At 52.8% G+C, this 18,564-nt stretch overlaps 3 protein-coding genes across 3 annotated transcripts; 1 reads left to right on the top strand and 2 right to left on the bottom strand.

Annotated features, from left to right (window-relative positions):
- Positions 1–133: 133 nt before the first annotated feature.
- Positions 134–4,450, bottom strand: LOC116433643 (ribosome biogenesis protein BMS1 homolog). Its single transcript, XM_031991939.2, has 2 exons — positions 3,133–4,450; positions 134–3,056 (listed from the first exon to the last, which is right to left on the bottom strand). Exons 1-2 carry the CDS (start codon positions 3,984–3,986, stop codon positions 203–205), a joined length of 3,708 nt encoding a protein of 1,235 aa, XP_031847799.2. The 5' UTR covers positions 3,987–4,450; the 3' UTR covers positions 134–202.
- A 4,868-nt stretch (positions 4,451–9,318) lies between these two features.
- Hey (Hairy/E(spl)-related with YRPW motif) lies at positions 9,319–13,849 on the top strand. The gene is made up of 3 exons (XM_031991926.2): positions 9,319–10,033; positions 10,463–10,677; positions 12,516–13,849. Exons 1-3 carry the CDS (start codon positions 9,429–9,431, stop codon positions 12,935–12,937), a joined length of 1,242 nt encoding a protein of 413 aa, XP_031847786.1. The 5' UTR covers positions 9,319–9,428; the 3' UTR covers positions 12,938–13,849.
- A 411-nt stretch (positions 13,850–14,260) lies between these two features.
- LOC116433638 (uncharacterized) lies at positions 14,261–16,733 on the bottom strand. The gene is made up of 2 exons (XM_031991923.2): positions 16,448–16,733; positions 14,261–15,751 (listed from the first exon to the last, which is right to left on the bottom strand). Exons 1-2 carry the CDS (start codon positions 16,490–16,492, stop codon positions 15,497–15,499), a joined length of 300 nt encoding a protein of 99 aa, XP_031847783.1. The 5' UTR covers positions 16,493–16,733; the 3' UTR covers positions 14,261–15,496.
- Between the last annotated feature and the right edge of the window lie 1,831 nt (positions 16,734–18,564).

Genomic DNA, 18,564 nt, shown 5'->3' with positions numbered 1-18,564 from the left:
GTTTCGTTACTCTGATAACGATGCTTCGATGTTTCTTAAATATCGGGTGGCTTATTTTACATATGCGATAGAACAAGTCAACGAGTACTGTACAGGGAAACAATGCGTAACCGAGTCCTCGGAAGTTTTGAGAATTCTGTTACGCATCCAACGGTATGAAAATATAATATATGTTACATTAGAACTATCAAATATCACGGTATTAACGTTTCTTCTTCTTTTCCAGTTTACTAAGTTCCCGGAACACGTGCTTCTTCATTTCCTTCTGTCTGTCCAGTTTCCTTGCTTGTTCTGCAAGTATTTTAGCTTGGTGAGCCTGTAATCTCTTTCTCATATCTTGCCTCAATTTCTTTTGCTTGTGCGCGTAATTCGTCTTGATCATTTGCATAAGCTTCGCTACTTTCTCTTCCTTCGGCTCGCGTATCACCGCCACCCTGTTGTCCTTGCGCTTTCCAGGGTGTATTTTTGGCTTATCTTTGTACGGGAGTGCTTTCTGCAAGCTTCGAGGGATAGACAAAGGCTTGAACACCTTTGGTTCTCTCTCAACGCCCAAGTACATAGAGTCTGTATTGGCTGGCACGCGGACATTCTTCTCCCTCTTGAGCTGTCCAGTTGTTTTCATTCCCTGCCAGCGACCTTTCTCATCGGGTGGCAATAAAAGCGAGGTGACGGGGTTATAAAACTTTGGCACGTCGATTTTGTACCAAGTGCGACAAAAGACGATGTCGCTCAAAAGTATTTTGTCCTCGAAGGTCGCACGGAAACAACCCTCCGGTTTCGACACAGCTTTTTTTATTTGACCGCGTATACCGGAAACAGTTTTTATCTTGGCACCCTCGAACTTTGCCACTTCGAGGGCACTGTTGAACATGTCCTTGATGAACGCGGTCTTCTTATAGATCTTCATGGGGACACCGGTGAGCTTTAACTTCTTCATAATTTGCGTGCTCTTGTCCATTTCAACGATAGAACCGGTCGCCGCTATTCTGAATCCCGGCACTCTGGTCGCAACATCTTGCACAGCCAGAACCCCCGTGCTTTGCGGAGTGACAGGCCCCCAGAAATGTGCCATACAAGCAACGTGTTCGGGCGTGTACTTCAGCATTCTACTCCTCATATTGTCTTCCAGCTTGGAGAAAATTGGGAGAGTTTGGAATCGTCTCCAGCCAATGGAAAGTATTAGGGGATCCTTAGTTTTTAGAATCTTCGAGTACCATCGGTGCTTCTTTATCCTTGTCTGGACGAATCCTATGTTTTCCTCGCCATGTAAAAGTCCTCCAATAACCAGCGGGTACGTAGGGTCTAAATTGGTGATCAGTTCGCAAGGTACATTATCGAACTCGACGCGGACGTACATCCCTGGACGATAACCTTCCAACTGAACCCGAACATCGTCCTCGACTCCCTCGAACTCTGATCTGTTCAGGTTCGCCTGTCGTTCCACCTCCAGCTTCAATTCGTCGTAATACGTCTTCGAGTCGGTGTTGTCGTATTCCATGTCGAACTGCTCCTTCAATTTCTTCTTCTTCTCTATAAGCTTTTTCTTTTCCTCCACTTCGTCCTTATTTGGTTCCTTCGGCGCTTCCGCTTCGTGTTTCTCCCCTGTTTCCAGGTCTTCGAAATCTCCGTACACGTCTTCGTCATCCAAGTCGTCTAATTTTAACAGCTCCTCCGCATCTTCCGATTCCTTCCACTTTCCTGTCACAAAACGGTTGATTACGAGCAACTTATTCTCCTCTTCTAACCAATCCCGTGGCTCTCCTGGAAAGAATACGCTCTCCTCCTCGTTCTGCAGCGTTCGCTCCTGGACTTTCCGCTTTTCTTGCTCTTGAATCACGCGGAAAATACCGCCAATCTCTTTGTCATCGTTCTCGGCTTTCTTTCCCTCATCTTCCTTTTCTATCGTGAGCTTTTTCGCATCGACCACCCCGTACACCAGCTTCATTAAGTTCTTGTTAGCTCGCTGACGGTCCTCGAAAGCATTCTTAGCTTTCTCAGCTAAATTCGTTTTCCATTTTAATTCGTCTTCGACATCCTCATCGTCTTGATTGTCTTCATCGTCTTCATCGTCTTCCGCGGCTTCGTTATCCTCTTCCTCATTTTCATCATCTGTGTCTTCCTGTAAAGATTCGTCCATGTCTTCTCCTTCATCTCTCTCGAGTCCAGTCCGTGAATCTTCATCGCTGAGTTCGTCGAAACTCTCGCTGTCGCTGTTCGATCTTTTATTTTTCTTGCTTGAATGGGAATCTAGAAGACTGAGCGCTTCTGTAATCTTATTCTTGATTTTGATGTCAGATTCCTTGCTCATCGAATGGTAAACCTCAGTATCATTCGATACGTCCAAAGGCGCAAGTTTAGTGAAATCCGTAAACTTCTGTTCCGTTGTGTCAATATCATCGTCGTCCGAGCCTGAATCATTCAGTAAACTCTTTTTCTTTTTTCTACCTTTAATTTCTAACTCGCTGCTCTTTCTTCTCTTTACGCCCTTTCCATTTGGTGCCTCTTCATCTTCATTTTTAATATCATCTTTGTCTTCGTTGCTGGATTCATTCTCGTCTTCTTCCTTTACTTCTGCTTCTTCTTCGTCGTCGTCTCCGTCGTCATCCTCGTTATCCCCCGAATCAGGGAACAAGACTTTTCTTCTGACTCGGCCATTGTCGATCACAGTTTCACCCATGTAATCGCCAAAAGCCTCTTTTACGTCGCCGGACTTAATCGGAGCGGCGTCGCTGAACAGCTGTAACTCGCTGTGCTCTAATTTTTGATCAAGAGTTTCTTGAGTGTCCATCAGAGCTCCAACTAGACCTGTGTCTTCTTCTTTGTGCGAGTGACTACCGCCTAACTCCACGTAGACGGCATCCTTGTCGTAAACTATTCCACCAACACCGGAGAACGGTGCGTAAATTAGACGTTCCTTCTCTACTAATGCGCGTTTTTTTATTTCCTCTGGTAAAGGACAGGGATCCGGCAGAAAGCTGACATCTTTAATTTTCAGGTCTCCGCACCCGGGAATGTGTACAGAGGTTTCCTTGTTCAGGGGAATTCCTCTTACATACCTGGAAAAATTGGCATAACAATGTTAGATACAATATAAGCTGATTATGTGCATGTTAGACCATAAATTTTACATACCCGTACAAGCTTATGGTTCTATCAGTTTTTGGGTTTTGTCTAATCGTTTCTGGAGGTGTCAAGTCTTCCACTCTGTCTGCCAGAATGTAAGGATGCGTGGTACGCCAAGTTAAAGGCCTAAACTTCATCACAGATATAAATCTGGCTAAGTTCTTGACCTCTGTTCGCAAATATTCTCCATGAACCAAACCAGATAGGTAAAACAATTTTGCTCCAGCATAGACCTCTGTCCAAAACCTTTGCTTCAACATTTTCTTAGTTCTTTTCAATTGTTTTGCATTTTTTAGTAAGTCCAAATGGGTCAAGACTCCCATGATTCTAGGCATACCATGAACCTGACATATATTCAGAAATTCGAATATTTCCATTTCAAAACCAAATGAACCATCTATCAGCAGTAATACCAAATCTGCTACTTTAGCTATATCTATCATGCTGTTGATGTCATTGTTACATTCCATAAAAGTAATTCTTCTCTTTTTACCAGAAACAAGGGTAACTGGACCAAGTATATTGGTCAGTGGTTGTCTCACGTAACTCTTGATTAAACATTGAATTACCAAAGATTTTCCCACCTTTGGGGGACCAACTATGGCAACCAAAATTGGCGGTGGCTCCAAAGGAGTTCTATCCACCAACGGTATGTGTTGTTTCTTGGTTTCTATATCCTGTTTACGTCTGAATCGCCGTTCAGCTTTAATCGCGGAATGAAACGTGAACGCCTTCGGATTCCTCTGTTTATCCGTCAGCTCTTGAACGTGTTCATTTTTCGCTTTCTTCTTCGCAGCTTTACGGCCGGCATTGCGTTCCCGGTGAGTCTTATGACTTACCTTCTCTTCCGTTTCATTTGCCATTTCTAATTTCTTCTTCAGATTCTTCTATTTCTTTTAATATTAACTTCTAAACTGTACTCTCATGTTCGGAAAATCATTAAGGTTATGCGACATTTGAAACACAGCTCGTTCATAGTCTAAATTATCCCCAGTCAAAAATATATACCCATAGACGACGAATACTCAAAATGTTCGAAAAATATTCCACCGTTTTTGATGTTTAAAGCTTTATTACACACAACACATTTTCGAAATAAACATGCTCGACACGTGACATTAGCGATCGACCTGTAGTCGTTGCAACACGTGAAACGTCCGGTGCGACCTCATAGGTTAACTCATACAATTCTTAAACAAGTATTTTTCTATAATTAATTACGTCTTCAAATAGACTTCGTCGATCAATGATTCGAATGTAAAGGTAAAAAGCATTAAAATGCACGTTAGAATCTAACGTGCAATGTTTATTTCACGAATTAAACGGTGGCCCCTTACGACAGGCAATTTCAGTTGCATCAGATTAGCGCGCGAGAAAAGCTGGTTGCATGCAGTCAGGCGCGAAAATTTCAATTCACAGTACGACCGCTAGATGGTTATAGCGTATCGTGTTCCGTCGAAAATCAACCCCCTGTATATCAATTGATCCTTTGACCGCTATTAAGCCTTACATCATTAACATATCGCTACCCTCATTAATTCACTCATTGAAACAACCTTTTTCCTTCCTTACAGGAACACAAGACACGAACGACTGTTGCTCAACAATATTTCGCTGGATAACTTTAATCCAATATACCGAAGATCCCCGGGGGATGAGTGGCAGAATACGAATTAACGGTGCAACGCAGTTACAAGTAATCGGCGAAGGGGTGCGGGACAGCCCCTCAGGATCAGACAATACGAGACATCGATTGGAAAGTCATCGATCAAGCGTATCTTAATTCCCAGAATGTTCGGTGATATTGTAAAATTTCAACCTGTGATGGATCGTCCCTTCGGGTGAAAGGCTGGTTAACGAGAGTGGTCAATCGAACATCATCGAAATGTATAATCGCGCGACACAAAGAATTATTCGATCAAATTGTTAATCGTGGATGTAAATTTAACATTTATACATTCTTAGAAACCATTAATATATTATAGAGTGGCGTTCATTCTTTCATTCATTCGTTATATTTCTTTAGAAATAAGTAATTCGACATGTTCAAGGGTTCTAAGACGTTCACAAAGACAATACTTGTTTTCTATTGTAATAATAATTGCACTATGTTTGAACGCGACTGTATATACAAGACTTTCTACCGTTGCCACATCGATTGAAGCGGTGCCTAAGGGTCAGCTCTCGAGCGCAAAGGGTTAAGTTCACGAAACACAGAGCCGAGTGCAGTTAATGAACCGCGTTTCAGTGGACTCCGTCGAAATGGCCCAGCGAGCCGCACGCGCGTACAGACGCACGCTTCCGCCTCCCAGTTCCGGTCCGGCGAGTCGGCCTGACAGCTGTCACCTTTTAAAATCACGCCGAAAAAAATTGTTTAATATACGACTGCGGCGCGGTTCCGCAACCGTTCGCACGGCACTTGTCCGGCGTCTGGAACCGCGGCGAATCGCCGCGACGATTGGGGTTGATTTTCAAATGGGGACGTAATTCGAGGGTGCACGCATTCCCATCCGCGCGCCCGTTTAAAGCGTCGCCGACGCGCTTTTTGCGTCGAGTGGCCACCCTCGCGTGACCGCGGCCTTCCCGCGGAATCGGGAAATCGTTCCGATGGGAACCACGGATATTTCGCGTTACGAAGTCGCTCGATCGCCTCGTGTCTCGTTCGATTAGCTTGTAATTCGAGCACTTCTCCGGCGGTTAACCGGAGAGCTAATGCTTTTATCCAGTCGCGCTAGCTGGTAGATTGATTGAAAAGGGCCGCGCCGGCACAGATGGTGCGTGAATCTGCGAGCGTGACTCGTCGGATTCCCGAAGTTCTCGAATCACGGCGGTCACTTGTGAGTCTCCTTCCGTCTCGCGACTAGATCTTTCATTTCGAGTACCTTAGCTAATCCGTTGTCCAAGAGACCGATTCGCGAGACGCGAAGCCTAAACAGACTGCACCGACTGTCCGCGAGCCGAGAGATTTACGAGCCCAAACAAGAATCGAACGCATAATACGGCGACCGGTGACCGGTGTAACAGGATCGGTGATAAATTCATATCACGGCCGATCAACCGACATCGCCGGTGACCACACCGAGTCCCCGTAACGTGATCGCCGATAAATTCATATTTCCGATTGTCCCGGTGGCGAGCAACAAACCGTAAAGCGGAGCGCCGCGGTGGACGCAAGCTCCGAGGAGGCACGCGGACGCGCGTGCATATGCGCGCCGCGCCGAAATCAAGTGTCCCGAACAATATCTGCCAATTATCGGTCGATTGTGCCGCGGTGCCAACTGTCGGGCCGTTGGTCAAGCGTTCGATCGGGGGAGTGACCGGTGACCAGCGCGCTCTCGGAATCGATTCACGATTGCCGGCTCCGTCCCCTATCCGGCGAGGCCTACTTTTGTTTTCGCAGGAAAGACGTTCCGCTCTCGCGCGAGCCTAATCGCGGCGCGCGTAATTTTATGCGTGTTTGCTTTGCACCGGGGGATGCTGTATGCACGGCCGCCAGAGAGAGCTCTCTCCCTGCTGGTCGTTGTTTGTCCAGAAGATGGGCCGGACAAATCCACTCGACCCCGCCCGCGTCGATCCCGCTGAAATTATGAATAAATATTAGGTAACGATGGAGTTCGTCGGGTCGCTGGATCTCCAAGATGACGGACACTCTGCGGAACGGACGCGCCTCGAGAGAGGATCTCGGAGAGACCTGCTGGATCGCGAGGCGACAGTAATTATTTTCCTCGTAGATTAATGTTCCTGAATGTGTATGCGATCTTTTTAAACGAACAACACACAAACACACGCGAACACACACGAACAAAACATGGTATCCTATAAATCGTTGCACTCCGGTTCCGCGTTTCCTACGCGTAATCCAAGCGTATGTAACTCTACGTAAGAAACTGCTCGGATTCCAACAGGTTCAATGAACGAAACAGGTCTTCCTCGACGACACTGCAGCCAGAGTCCGAATGTAGATCAGTGAAACGTCGATCGGCAAACGGTTTTCGAATGGAATCGCGCTCGCTTTCGTTCGTGTCGTAGGTCGGATCAACGGAGCACGCGCTCACACGCGAGCGGCTCGATCCACGGCACGCGACTTCACGTGCAGAAGTCGCGTGCCCGCCGGAAGCTCTAGACCGGATACTTTGTTCCGATCGACGCGGTTCCGCGGGACCGAGCCACGGGACGCGTGACTCACTCGGGTACCCCACTCACTCTTTTCTCAATTTCACGTCCTTAGAACGTTCGCCTTGCGAGAAACCTGGACGAGAAGCGTAGGGAGTTGGCGGCAGGCGCGAAGTTCCATCGATCTCGCGATCCGAAAATAACATTCCTCGCGCATTCGCGGAGAAAGAGGTCGACGCGTGTTTGCAGTTTTGATCGGTTGCGTGTCATCGCACGCGAGACCATCTTAGCGAAGGGGAAGTCGAACGCTGGTCGTCTGCGTTTCGTCGATCGCTTTTTAAGGGAAGGCGCCCCCGAGTCTCGGGGTGCACTAAATAGAGAGCCGCGCTGACAGGGGTTGCTCCGTCTAAACAATACCCTTCTCGAGGCATTCTTTTTGTAGCTTTTTGTAGCATTTCAGTAAAAGGAGTACTACTCCAAGTTTTCACCCTTTAATTTTATGCGCAGAAAATCCTATCTTACGCCCATCTACGAATAGCAAGTTGCTATTCAGACGGTGATCAGCCCAGTCGAGTAGGCGGGCAATACCTGTGGGAAAGCGTGGCCCCCTGCGTGCAACGGGAATCCAAAGGAACGAGGGTCTACGATGCGCGTGGAAAGAAGGCGAACAGAATAGGTGCGTAACGCGCTCGAAGGGTGACGCGGTGCGTTCGGGCCGCGACGAAGGCGAACGAGAATGGCACGCGATCCGGCGACCTCCTCTGTTCACCCTAGAAGCCTCGGACACGCGCTCTCGAGGATCGCCACGCGTTATCTGTCTCGTTATTGGACGCGTTATCTACTTCGCTCGCGATCGAGCCGCAGCTCGATGGCCGACGATTCGACCGAGGAATCGTAGGAAACGGACGGCTGGTGGGACCGCGGTGGAAAGTTAACGATACGATTAGTCAGCTCGGTTCCCAGGCGCGGGGTGACGATAATCGTGCGAGCGCGTGCTACGTACGATTCCTGTGTGAACTTTATCGCGCTCGCAGCCCCTCTCTCCACGCCACGCTTTCTCTCTTCCTCTCTCGCTCCTTTAGGGACGTCCACCCTTAGCGACCGCGTGAATCGGCGCCGTAGGGGGGATCGAGGGTGGCGGCGAAGTGATTTCATGGTGGCGCGCGTATCAATTTACGGGATCGAGGGATAACGTGGGTGGGACGGGGAGTTTCGATTTCTATTTTATATCTGCTCGCGAAGTTAATGATTCGCGACCACGTCTCTGTCGAAAGTATTCCTTTCACGAAAACGTCCGTAAAAATTTTGGCATTCAATTGTCCATGTGAATTCAGCTTGTGTCCTGAATCTCTATTGTTTTATTCATCTTGTCGGGATCCTAGGGGGAAGAAACGAAGTTTCTGAGGAGCAACGGTACTAGTCGACTCGGACGATCGATCTGCAGGTCGAAGACGAAGGAAATCCGTGAAATCGGGCGGAGGGAACGCCGGAGGGAAGAGGCGAGGTCCGCGAACGCGTTCCCACGATAATCGGCCCCTTCGGTCACCCCCTGCCCCCCGTTTCGTCCCGTTTCGTCCCGTTTCGTCCCGTTTGCTCAGTCGGGGCGAGGCAAACAGGGGTTCGGCAGAGTGGTTGCTTTTCACCTTGGATCGAGGAGCGGAAGAGAGAAGTTGCCCCCCACCAGTGCGCGCCGGCCGCGCACCTACTCTCCCCACTCCGGTGTCCGGGTTCGGGCACGAAACGGGGCACGCGGTCGTGTGTCGTCCCCGGTCCTCCCGCACACGACACACGTCGGCCGCCACGCGACCAGTGCACACGCACGCGAGTGCATCTTGCAGCAGCCAGCCAGCAGCGACCGCGAACGTCCTCCGGAACGCGCCGACACGTGTGAACTCGATTCGGACTTCCTCCTCCGGTGACAAGTGACCGAGCAGATACCGCAATCTTATCCGACGAGATCGATGGACGATCGCCTCTCTCTCCGTCAACGGTGCGACGTTACCTTCGAATCTCTGCGGTGGTCTCCGCGGTCCGCGTAGTTGCGATGACGTTTCGTGGAAGATCCGTCGTCTGTGTCGTGCTGCCTATCTCTAATTGAACGAGTGCGAACGAGACAATCGACTCGACGTCCATCGGCGGAGGATACTTTTACCGTGAACATTTCGTGAAGATCGTGGAACTTGCCGAGGACAATGTGGAGAGTAGTGGTAGCCCGCTCGGACGAGAACAGCACGTTGCTGTCCTCGGAGATCGCTTCCGGTCCCGTTGGTTCCGGTCACATTCCGAGCCTGCCCGGAGCTCCTTCCGGTCATCACTGGGGCTACCCGCCCCCGCCGCATCCGTCTTACCAGCCGCAGCATCCCGACATGCGTCATCACCACGACATGCGGCCGCCCCACGATCTCCGACATCCCACCGGCCCGGACCCCAGGGTGCAAGAAGTCGCGAGGCACGACGCGCTCAGGCCGGATCTCAGGCACCCTGAGATGCAGAGGCACCAGGACTTGCACAGAGCCGAGATGCAGAGGCACCAGGACATCAGGCATCAAGAGATGACGGGCATGAGGCCGGACATTGCTCCGGAGATCAGGCCGGGACACGAGTTCACCGATCTGAAGATCGACGTCGCGGATATGAGGAGTCAGGAACAACCTCAACAACAGCAACAGCAGCAGCAACAGCAGCAGCAGCAGCAGTCGTCGCAGCAAGGGCAAAGTCATCAGCAGAGGAACTTGAAGAGAGCCATGAGCGACTCCGACTGCGACGACGTCTTCTCGGAAGAGAGCGGCAAGGAACCGTAAGTACGCGTTTCGAGCAGAGATGATGAGCAATACGGTGGAACCTCGATGAAAGAAACGTAGAGTCGGCGAAGCGGTTAATCGAGGTTCCACTGTATTCGAGTCGCACGTGCGACGCGTTTCGTCTTTCGAGTATCCGATTGCAAAGTTGACACACGGGCGCGGAAGTTTGGCAACATATGCCGGGGCTCGCACAATCGCGCGATAATTAAAACGTCATTGTTCCCCGAGCTTTTCAACCTCGCCGTGTCCCTTTCCATCGAATCGGTCGGCTCGGGGTGAGAACGCTCGCGCGGCGAACCGCGAGGAGAGCGTCGACGGGGGAGAAAGATCGAGACGAAAGGAGCGTCCTACGAATATTTGAAATATCACCGGCGGATCCGTCTGCGACTACTCTCACCCCCACCGTCCTTTGTTTTTCGATACAGTTGCAACTCGCCCGGAGGCGATTCCTGTCAGCACGCGTCGCGGAAGCGCAGGCGGGGGATGATCGAGAAGAAACGTCGCGACAGGATAAACGCGTCCCTCGGCGAGCTGCGGAGATTGGTACCCGCAGCGGCGAGAGACCCGCACAGCGGCAAACTGGAGAAGGCGGAAATCCTGCAGCTGACCGTCGAGCATCTACGAACGCTTCGGAACAAAGGTAAGATCCTAAGCTCGAATCTTTGAACCGGTGGAAACCAATTCCTAATGAGTAGGGATCGCTGACGAATCGAAAAATGGCAGGCCTTTCCAGTCGTTGTTAAAACGGCAAGCGATTGCGCGAATGCGAGGTATGCATGAAAGAGAGAGCAAATAATAATATACGCGAATTTTAATGTGCACACATCGTTCCTTTAAAATCCTAAACTTCGATACATCCCTGTTGACGTTTCATCGCGTCGAATTCAACCCGTTCTCTGTCTCGAATGGTTACAATTCCTCGACGGTCGTCGACGACTACCCTCTCCGCAACCGGAAGACACCTGTTGACCGTGGGACGTCGCGCGAACCTCTGCAACCGAAAAACCATCTGTCGCACGCGCGTCTCTCTTTAAGCGCGACTCGTACGCGTTTCACGCTTTCCTCGTTTTCCCGTTTAATTGCCTGCGGCATTCAGCGATTCGCTCTGCCGTTTCTTCTCGTCGTTCGTTCGCTGGAAAGTCTGCAATCGGTCCGCGTTAGGTCTGTAACTTTAGGCGAACGAAGAGAATCGCGTTCGTTTATTAAAGCGGAGGACCAATAGTTAGCTTCGAATGGAAAGAATTCGACGGAAGCTCCGCCAGCTATTCGACGTTTTTGTGCGACGCGTTCCCAGCGCGGCGATGCGGGGCAAAAGTATCCTCGGTAAATAGAGAATACCGCGGGAATCTCCGGTGATCCCGAATAGAATCGGGTGTACCGCTAGTCGAGATGTTCCCGCAGGAGGAGCAGGTGCTGCAGGCCGAAAAGGAGATCCTGTGGGAAGTATAGGAAGTCAACGACTCTTCCGAGGCGGTGTTCCCACGATTGGTGGCGGGCTAGGTAGAGTGGGGTGTCCCGCGCCGAGCGGCACCCTTCGCGATCGAGCCGTCGACTCCCTTGCTCACGGCTGGGACAGATGTCGAACCCTGTGGGAAACCGACTCCCGTTCCGTTCCGTTCCGTTCCATGTTTCTACGTTTCTGCATATAATCTCGCGCGGATCAGCCCTCGCGCGCCTCTTATCTCTTTTCTCTCCTTTCCTTTCGCGATCGCCGACAGATCGCGTAAATAAAAACAATTATAGCACGCACGACTCTATCGTTGTTACCAAGATGTTTACGTTATGTTCCCAATCGTTCGCAGTCGAACAACGTTACCATTCTATCGTTAACCCCTTGGCATACTATTTACTTTACTATCGACAATTTGTAAGAAATATAACAAAATTTTCAACATTGATTCTTTTAAATTAGTTTGGAAATCTTCATCGCGAGTCTCACTCGTCATTGTACGGCAAGGGGTTACCGTACCAGTGGAAACGATTGCTTTCGATGTTCTTATCTATCGTTAAAAGTTTCACAGGGATTAAATATTAATCCCACTACGTTCGGTAGTTCTATCCCTTTGCACTCAGTTTGATTTTCCACCGTGCCATATACCTAATGAAATACTTGGAAGGGGCGACGGATTAACGTCGACAGAATGAAAATCTCAGCCAGCGTACACCCCTCGCGCAACGAAACGGACGAACCATCGCGTTCGAGCGTTCCGCGAGGAAGGCCGCTCGTCTAAGTAGCCAACGCGCATACGCGCATACGCGCATACGCGCATACGCGCATTTGCATGCAGTCCACCGGCCCGACGGGGATCTAAACAGTTCTCACGCTGCTACCTGTCCCATTTCTCGGTCACAATGCGCCGGTGCCGGCTGCCGTGCCGGCTGTCCGGTGGCAGGTCCGCCGGCTGTTCGATCGTTCCTCCTTAGACCAGTTTCGCGATCGACTCCGCGAATATTAATCCCTGTTCCTCGACGTTGCAGGACCGGAGGGGTACGACAGCACGAAGCTCGCCATGGACTACCACGCCGTCGGATGGGGCGAGTGCGCCGCAGAAGTGGGCCGGTACCTCGTCACCATGGAGGGTCTCGACGAGAGGGATCCCCTGAGATTGCGACTGCTCTCTCACCTGCAGAGCTTCCACCGGGAGCACGCACCGGGCCCGGGCCCCGGCCACGGCCCCGTGGCCTCCACCGTTCCCCCGCCGACGTCCCTGACGTCCACGTCGTCGACGAGCAGCTACGAGCCGGCCAGCACCGTTTCCGCGGGGATGCCGGCTGGAGCTGGCAGCATGCCGCCCCTTTTGGGCGGCGGAGCGCTCGGGTGGAGCCAGTACCCTGGACAGTATCCTCAGCAGCAGCACGGCAAACCGTACAGGCCTTGGGGGGCCGAGCTGGCCTATTGAGATGGCAGCGGTTCGATTTAACGCGAGCAGATTCTCGAGAGGACGATGTAGATGAAACTTTCATCGACTCGGACGATCGGTTCCCTCGAACGGACGGAAGAGAGGATGGAGCTAGCAGATGGATATTCCGGTCGGGAGACGCGAGTCTCCGCCGGAACACGCACCCAAGTGTTTTCTCTATGTGTGATACGATTGATAGTCATATTCGAGTACCTAACAGCGAAAGATATTATTTATTCTATTAGCGTAAGTGATCTGTACAGTGTATATATTTTTGTTGTACATAAGACGCACGGCTTCTTCCGTGACGGAAGGACGAGAGAAAAGTAAACAAAAAAAATTGAACCTTCGCGCGACTGAGAAAAAGTGCCATTATTCGTGTCTCGGCGCGGAAGGCGTTTGAGTATTTTTGCATCGAACTTTTTGTACGTTAATCGATAACGATCACACGGGAATCGGCGACGGAGCCCGTCGTGCTCGAAATAAATACGATTTCACGAGGATTGCGCGTTGCGATGGTATCGAACGCGCGCTGCCCGTAGCCTCCGCTCCCCGTCCGGAACCAGATCCTCGACTCCACACTCCTCCGGAACACCGTGGCGGCGCATTATCATGCAAAAATGCCGGTTTGCGGCCGACGAACAAACGGCGGGAGCGTCCCGGGGCGACTCTGTTCGAGCCGCGGCGCGCGAACCAGTTTAGCCGGGCCTCGTTAAACCTCTCGTAAAGAGCGCCTCCGCGAAACGGGAATACGGTAACGATCGGCCGGGACAATTAGCACGCCGGGAACGTCCCTTTTTCCAGGAATATTCAGAAACCGCGGGGAGCGAGACTAATTCCCGGGAACGAGCAACGTTCGCGCGAACACGTGGCCATTGTTCGTAACCGAATTAGCCCTCGCCGCTTTCGAGCTTTGTCTCCTTTCGCTCGGTGTCCGCGCTAATTGCGCGGCGAGCCTGCCTCGCGCCTCGCGTTCGACGCGTCGACTGCCACGGTCGTTACCGGTCGTCCACGGAAACGATCGAACGATCGTTGAAAGGAATCGCGGATAATTACGATGTAACAGCGCGAGAGGGGCGGCATCGAATCTAATTGACGATCCTTCCTGTTGGTCTTGCGACACGCGAGTCTCTCGAGATGAGGCGAGTTGGCAGCGTCGCCTCCGCGAAACGCGGAAACTTGGAAGATTCGAGACTCATTTGGCAAGTCGACGGTTCGGCTTGGCGAACGGCGCCTCGGACGCAATCGTTGAACAACCGCGTGATCGCGGCGGATCGAAAGTCGAGGTACGGTAACACACAGGGGTCATGGAGAACACAGGAGTCGGTCGATAAAACTATTTTATTCACGACAATCGCGCATCCATTAGAAAGTCACAGCCTCGTCGGACATACAGTGAAAATATGATCGAGACGCCCGCGACGTCGCGTTCATCCGTCGTGGTCGGCTTCGTCGTCGTTTTGTTATATACATCGTACGCTCGTGTAACATATATATATATATACATAGAAATTCTACAGACTATACCCGAATAGACGCAACACTCTGCTCTCTTCGTCTCTCGCTCTCCCGTCGACGGACAAACACGTTTGAGCAAAAAAGTGCAAACGAGACGCGGCGCAGAAAAGTCGAATATATCCGACCCGCGGTTTCTCCTCCATCAATGTTCCTCGCATTCTCTCGCACGCGTGCACACTTTGTCTTCGCATTCTCTCGGTTCGTCGTGGTCAGCTAACTCTAACATCGATTGTGTGTCGAGCACGTCGAAAAGAACGTAACAGTAAACGCTCGGGGGACGTCCGGTCGCGAGTTTGATCGTTTCGTTGTAGATTCGCCGGCGGTCAACGCCTGGGGGAAAGAAGACGCATTCGTCGTACGATGAAACGGTTCGTCTGTTATGTACAATATTTCTTTAGTCTGGCTCGAACGGTCTCGCACGATTGCACACGATCATCCACGCGCGTAGTCGACATTGCTTTTCGATACAAAGGTACGACGAATCTCCGGGAGCCGACTCGCGGACCGACTGCTCCCTCGCCGATTTCGACGATCGCATCGATTACCAAAAATCCTACCAGTTTCAGCCCGTTGTTTCGCAATGTTTCGGACATTCGAGAAGCCAAGAAACGTCGGTTCCCGCGCGTTAAAAAACGATCGAGACCGGCGAGGGAGCGATGGATCCGCGCGTTGCTCGTTCGTGGACAGATATTTGGTACGGCCTAGGATTTCGACGCCGACTGCGGGTCTAAACGAGATCACGAATAAATAAATACACCAGCCAGCGGTTTTCGGGATCGCGGCGTAAACGCTGCCCGCGTCGATCGAAGAAGGACGGACGTGGTCCGGTTCTCGCGAGGCTCCTCCGTTGCTCGAAAAATAAAGGAATCCGCGGGTGCTCTTTGGAACGGAGCGCGGGAGGAGCCTCGCGTTCGCGTGTCCCCGGCTCGGCATCGGTTATCCGAGCCTCCGGTTTGCCGGTTCCCCGCTCGTTCGAGGGGAATCGATTCTCGCCAGCGGTCCGAGACGGAGGTCCCATCGCGGACGAGCGGGCAGGAAGCGTTACACGATCATCTCGTTCTCGATGTTCTCGTTCCTCTGGTTCTCCTCGTACTCGTCGCAGTAGCAGCACGACGAGACGCAGTCCTCGGAGTTCTCCGCGACGTACGTCGTCAGCGTGTCGATGCTCTTCGAGTCCAGGGACGGCAGGGACCACGACAGAGAGGCGGTCTCGAGGTCCGGTATGGCCGAGTGCCAAGAGGTCAAGTTCTGCGACTTTTTCGCCTCCCGGCTCCTCGTCGACAGCTTCTTGATCGCCTGCGGACACGAAACAACGGTGTATCGGGTAATCGGCGAACTCGAGATCGCGGCTCGAGACAAGAGTCGCGTGTTTCGAAAGAAGCGGCGGCGCCGGCTTAAGCGAATCGATGTTAAGCGAGGTCGAGCCGGTCAAAATTATCCAGCCGTATGAATAGTTGATCGAATTTCGCGAGACCGGGGAGGGGGCCGGGGCGACCACGCGTCGCGGCACCTCGATCCGACCGATTACTCGCGGAATCGCATTGGGGAAGAGCGTTCTGTCCGGCCGGCGCCGAGCGCGAATCGTTCGTCGGAATCGTGCTACGCGACGAAAGCCGGCGGAAGCTGAGGGACGCGTTTTCCTCGAAACGATATCGGAAAGGCCCTCGGAGGATCGAAAACGCGTCAACCGTCTCGTGAATCGATATCGCTAAACGCACCAGCCGTCGAACGCGAACGCTTCCACTCGAAAAGAAAAGCACGGTCGCCCCGATCGCGTTTTCGATCGCGGCTCCGCTGCGAACGCACCGTAACACTCCGAGCAGACGCCGCGAAACTCCGAATAGTCTGACAGATATAGTTCGAAAGGAGGTGCGGTGTGGCCAGGTCGGCGACGCGTGCGTTACGCGAGCCTGAGGGAATTGGGTCGACGTATGCGCCGCGGAAAACGAGGGTACGCGAAACGCTCGGGAATAATCGGCGGCGTCGTCTTACCCGCAGCAGCCTGCGGCCGGACTTGCTCAGCAATCTCTTCAGCATGTCGTCGGGCCTCCTCGCGGCGGGTGTCTCCTGGGTTCCGCGAGTCGGGAGCCTCTTTCCTCCCGGTTCCTCGGCGAGGAAATTGAACGCGTCGCGGGATTGATTTTCGTGGCGGCCGCGAAGCGTAGCTCGACGCTCGGCGCGGTCGGATCGATGCGCACGGACCGGTGTCACGCGACGAAATACCGCTCGGGAGCACCGCGCTGCCCTATTTATCACCTCGGACGCCGGCCCGGTCTTATCGCGGCACGCTGCGCGCCGATCCTCCCCTTCGTTCTCCTCTTCTCCTGGTGCCACCCCTAGAGCTTTAGAGCTGTCGTCGTGCTCGTCGGCGTTGTACTCCTCCCCGTTCTCGCGCACCATCCCCCCGTTCAGCTTCGATCCGTGCCCCTAGCTGGATCCTCCGATAGCCGTTCCTTCGATCCCGCCGGTCGAAAAGCTTCCGCGTGCCTGGAGAACGAAGAGGAAAAGCAATGCTCCAGTCGCGGCTAAAATTGAAGACGCGAATTGGAACGCCGCTCGCGTCTTCATCATTTATAGACTCGCTCGCGGCCCGAGGCACCGTCGCGAGTTTCTTCGCCGCGGCGCAACGAGAAATAAACGACGGCTTGAGCGTGCTTCGAGGCGAACGCTCCGCCGTATCGACGCCTGAATCTCGCCCGGGGCGGATCGATCGCGAAATTGAAAAAAGCCGGAGATCGGGGGGCACGCGCGCCTCGTTCATTGAAAAATCGGAGCGTGCCGGTCGCGTGTCCGCGGGACTCGGGCGACGCGCACGTGCGCGGCGTAACGCGTGTGACCGGAGCCGTTCTCACGCGGCCCCCGGCTCGCTCGCTCGCGTCTTTCTCGGCGGGTGCGCGTCGCCACGTGCCGCCTCTGTTCGCCCACGGAAAACTCATAATTGTCATAACATTCGAGCTACTCCCCCTCTTTGCTCGTTGCTCCCTCGCCCCGACGAACGCCGATGTATCGGCTACTCGTCCGTCGGGAGAGCGCTCTCCTCCGCTCGACCCCGTCGCCCTCGCCTCGATTCCGCGTTCTTCGATCGGTCCGCGCGCGAAATCGACCGAGGAGCCGCGCGAGAATTCGCGATGTTGCGCGAAATTTCCCAATGCCGTCATTCGAGTTACGTCAGCGGCGAGCAATTCGACCGATGACGTCAGCGGGGTATGTACCTCTCGCTCGTGGCTCTTGCCCCGAAACTGTTGGTTCGATAGCTCGTTGCTCGCGGCCGGGGTGGGTGGTACGGCGAGAATACCTGGCGAAAGGAATGCGGCTCCGACGGGTCGGTCTTTGTTCGCTACCCTTTCCTTTTCGATAAGGTCACGAGTCGCCGGGCCAAAGGATCAACGAGACGCCACAGCCACGTTTCCGCGTGGCAACTTCGTTTCTCGAGGGACATACGGGCGCACAGTCGTGTCCTAGACATACAGCGGGATGGTAGAATCCGAGACGCGACGTAAACGCGTTTCGAGCGATCGCGCGTTTATTTACGTTTGTTTACGTTTGTTCGCGACCTCGCCTCTCGACGTATCGAACGAACCGACGTCCGTTGGATGCGCGAGATACAGGAAAGATCGCGGAGCAATCGTTACGAAGGATCTTGACCTTTTAGTTTCCGTCGAACAAAGAAAATCGTTTCGACGAGCGATTGCTCGCCAGTCAAAGTGTTAACGCGCGAAAGCGAAACCGCGGTTTCATCGGACGCGATTGGCCAGCGGCGATGGGAACGAAACTTAATCGCTTGCGAGGGAAACAATCGGCGACGCCGATCGAGTAACGAGGGACGCGTGCTGCGCGCCGCGCGCCGCGCGCCGCGTGCGCTCGCCACGTGTCCGCAAATGCTCGTTCAAACATTACCGGGTAGGTGGTGCGCGAGGAAATAAGTCTCGCCTAATTGCGACGGCCGTTCCATTAGAGATTAAACTTCAAACGAGACTCGGCGAAATTCGTTTGGTTAATCGATGCGGTTCGCCGAGCACCGGGACGACCCTCCGCGCTCTCGCTTTTTGGCTACAAGTTACTCACCCCTCGCTTCGTCTCGCCCTGCGGGAAACAGCGTTCGCTTTCTC

Source organism: Nomia melanderi, chromosome 12 (genome assembly GCF_051020985.1).
Source record: "Nomia melanderi isolate GNS246 chromosome 12, iyNomMela1, whole genome shotgun sequence".
In the NCBI taxonomy this organism is placed as follows: domain Eukaryota; kingdom Metazoa; phylum Arthropoda; class Insecta; order Hymenoptera; family Halictidae; genus Nomia; species Nomia melanderi.
The sequence above is the reverse complement of the archived record's forward strand: the minus strand, read 5'-3'. Positions and strand labels throughout refer to the sequence as shown.

Coding starts and splice junctions, on each gene's coding strand:
- Hey (XM_031991926.2), top strand. CDS start 9,429: ATGTGGAGAGTAGTGGTAGCCCGCTCGGACGAGAACAGCACGTTGCTG. Junction 10,034..10,462: donor GAAGAGAGCGGCAAGGAACC/GTAAGTACGCGT, acceptor TTTTCGATACAG/TTGCAACTCGCCCGGAGGCG. Junction 10,678..12,515: donor ACGAACGCTTCGGAACAAAG/GTAAGATCCTAA, acceptor TCGACGTTGCAG/GACCGGAGGGGTACGACAGC.
- LOC116433638 (XM_031991923.2), bottom strand. CDS start 16,492: ATGCTGAAGAGATTGCTGAGCAAGTCCGGCCGCAGGCTGCTGCGG. Junction 15,752..16,447: donor CCGGCCGCAGGCTGCTGCGG/GTAAGACGACGC, acceptor TCGTGTCCGCAG/GCGATCAAGAAGCTGTCGAC.
- LOC116433643 (XM_031991939.2), bottom strand. CDS start 3,986: ATGGCAAATGAAACGGAAGAGAAGGTAAGTCATAAGACTCACCGGGAA. Junction 3,057..3,132: donor AGAACCATAAGCTTGTACGG/GTATGTAAAATT, acceptor CAATTTTTCCAG/GTATGTAAGAGGAATTCCCC.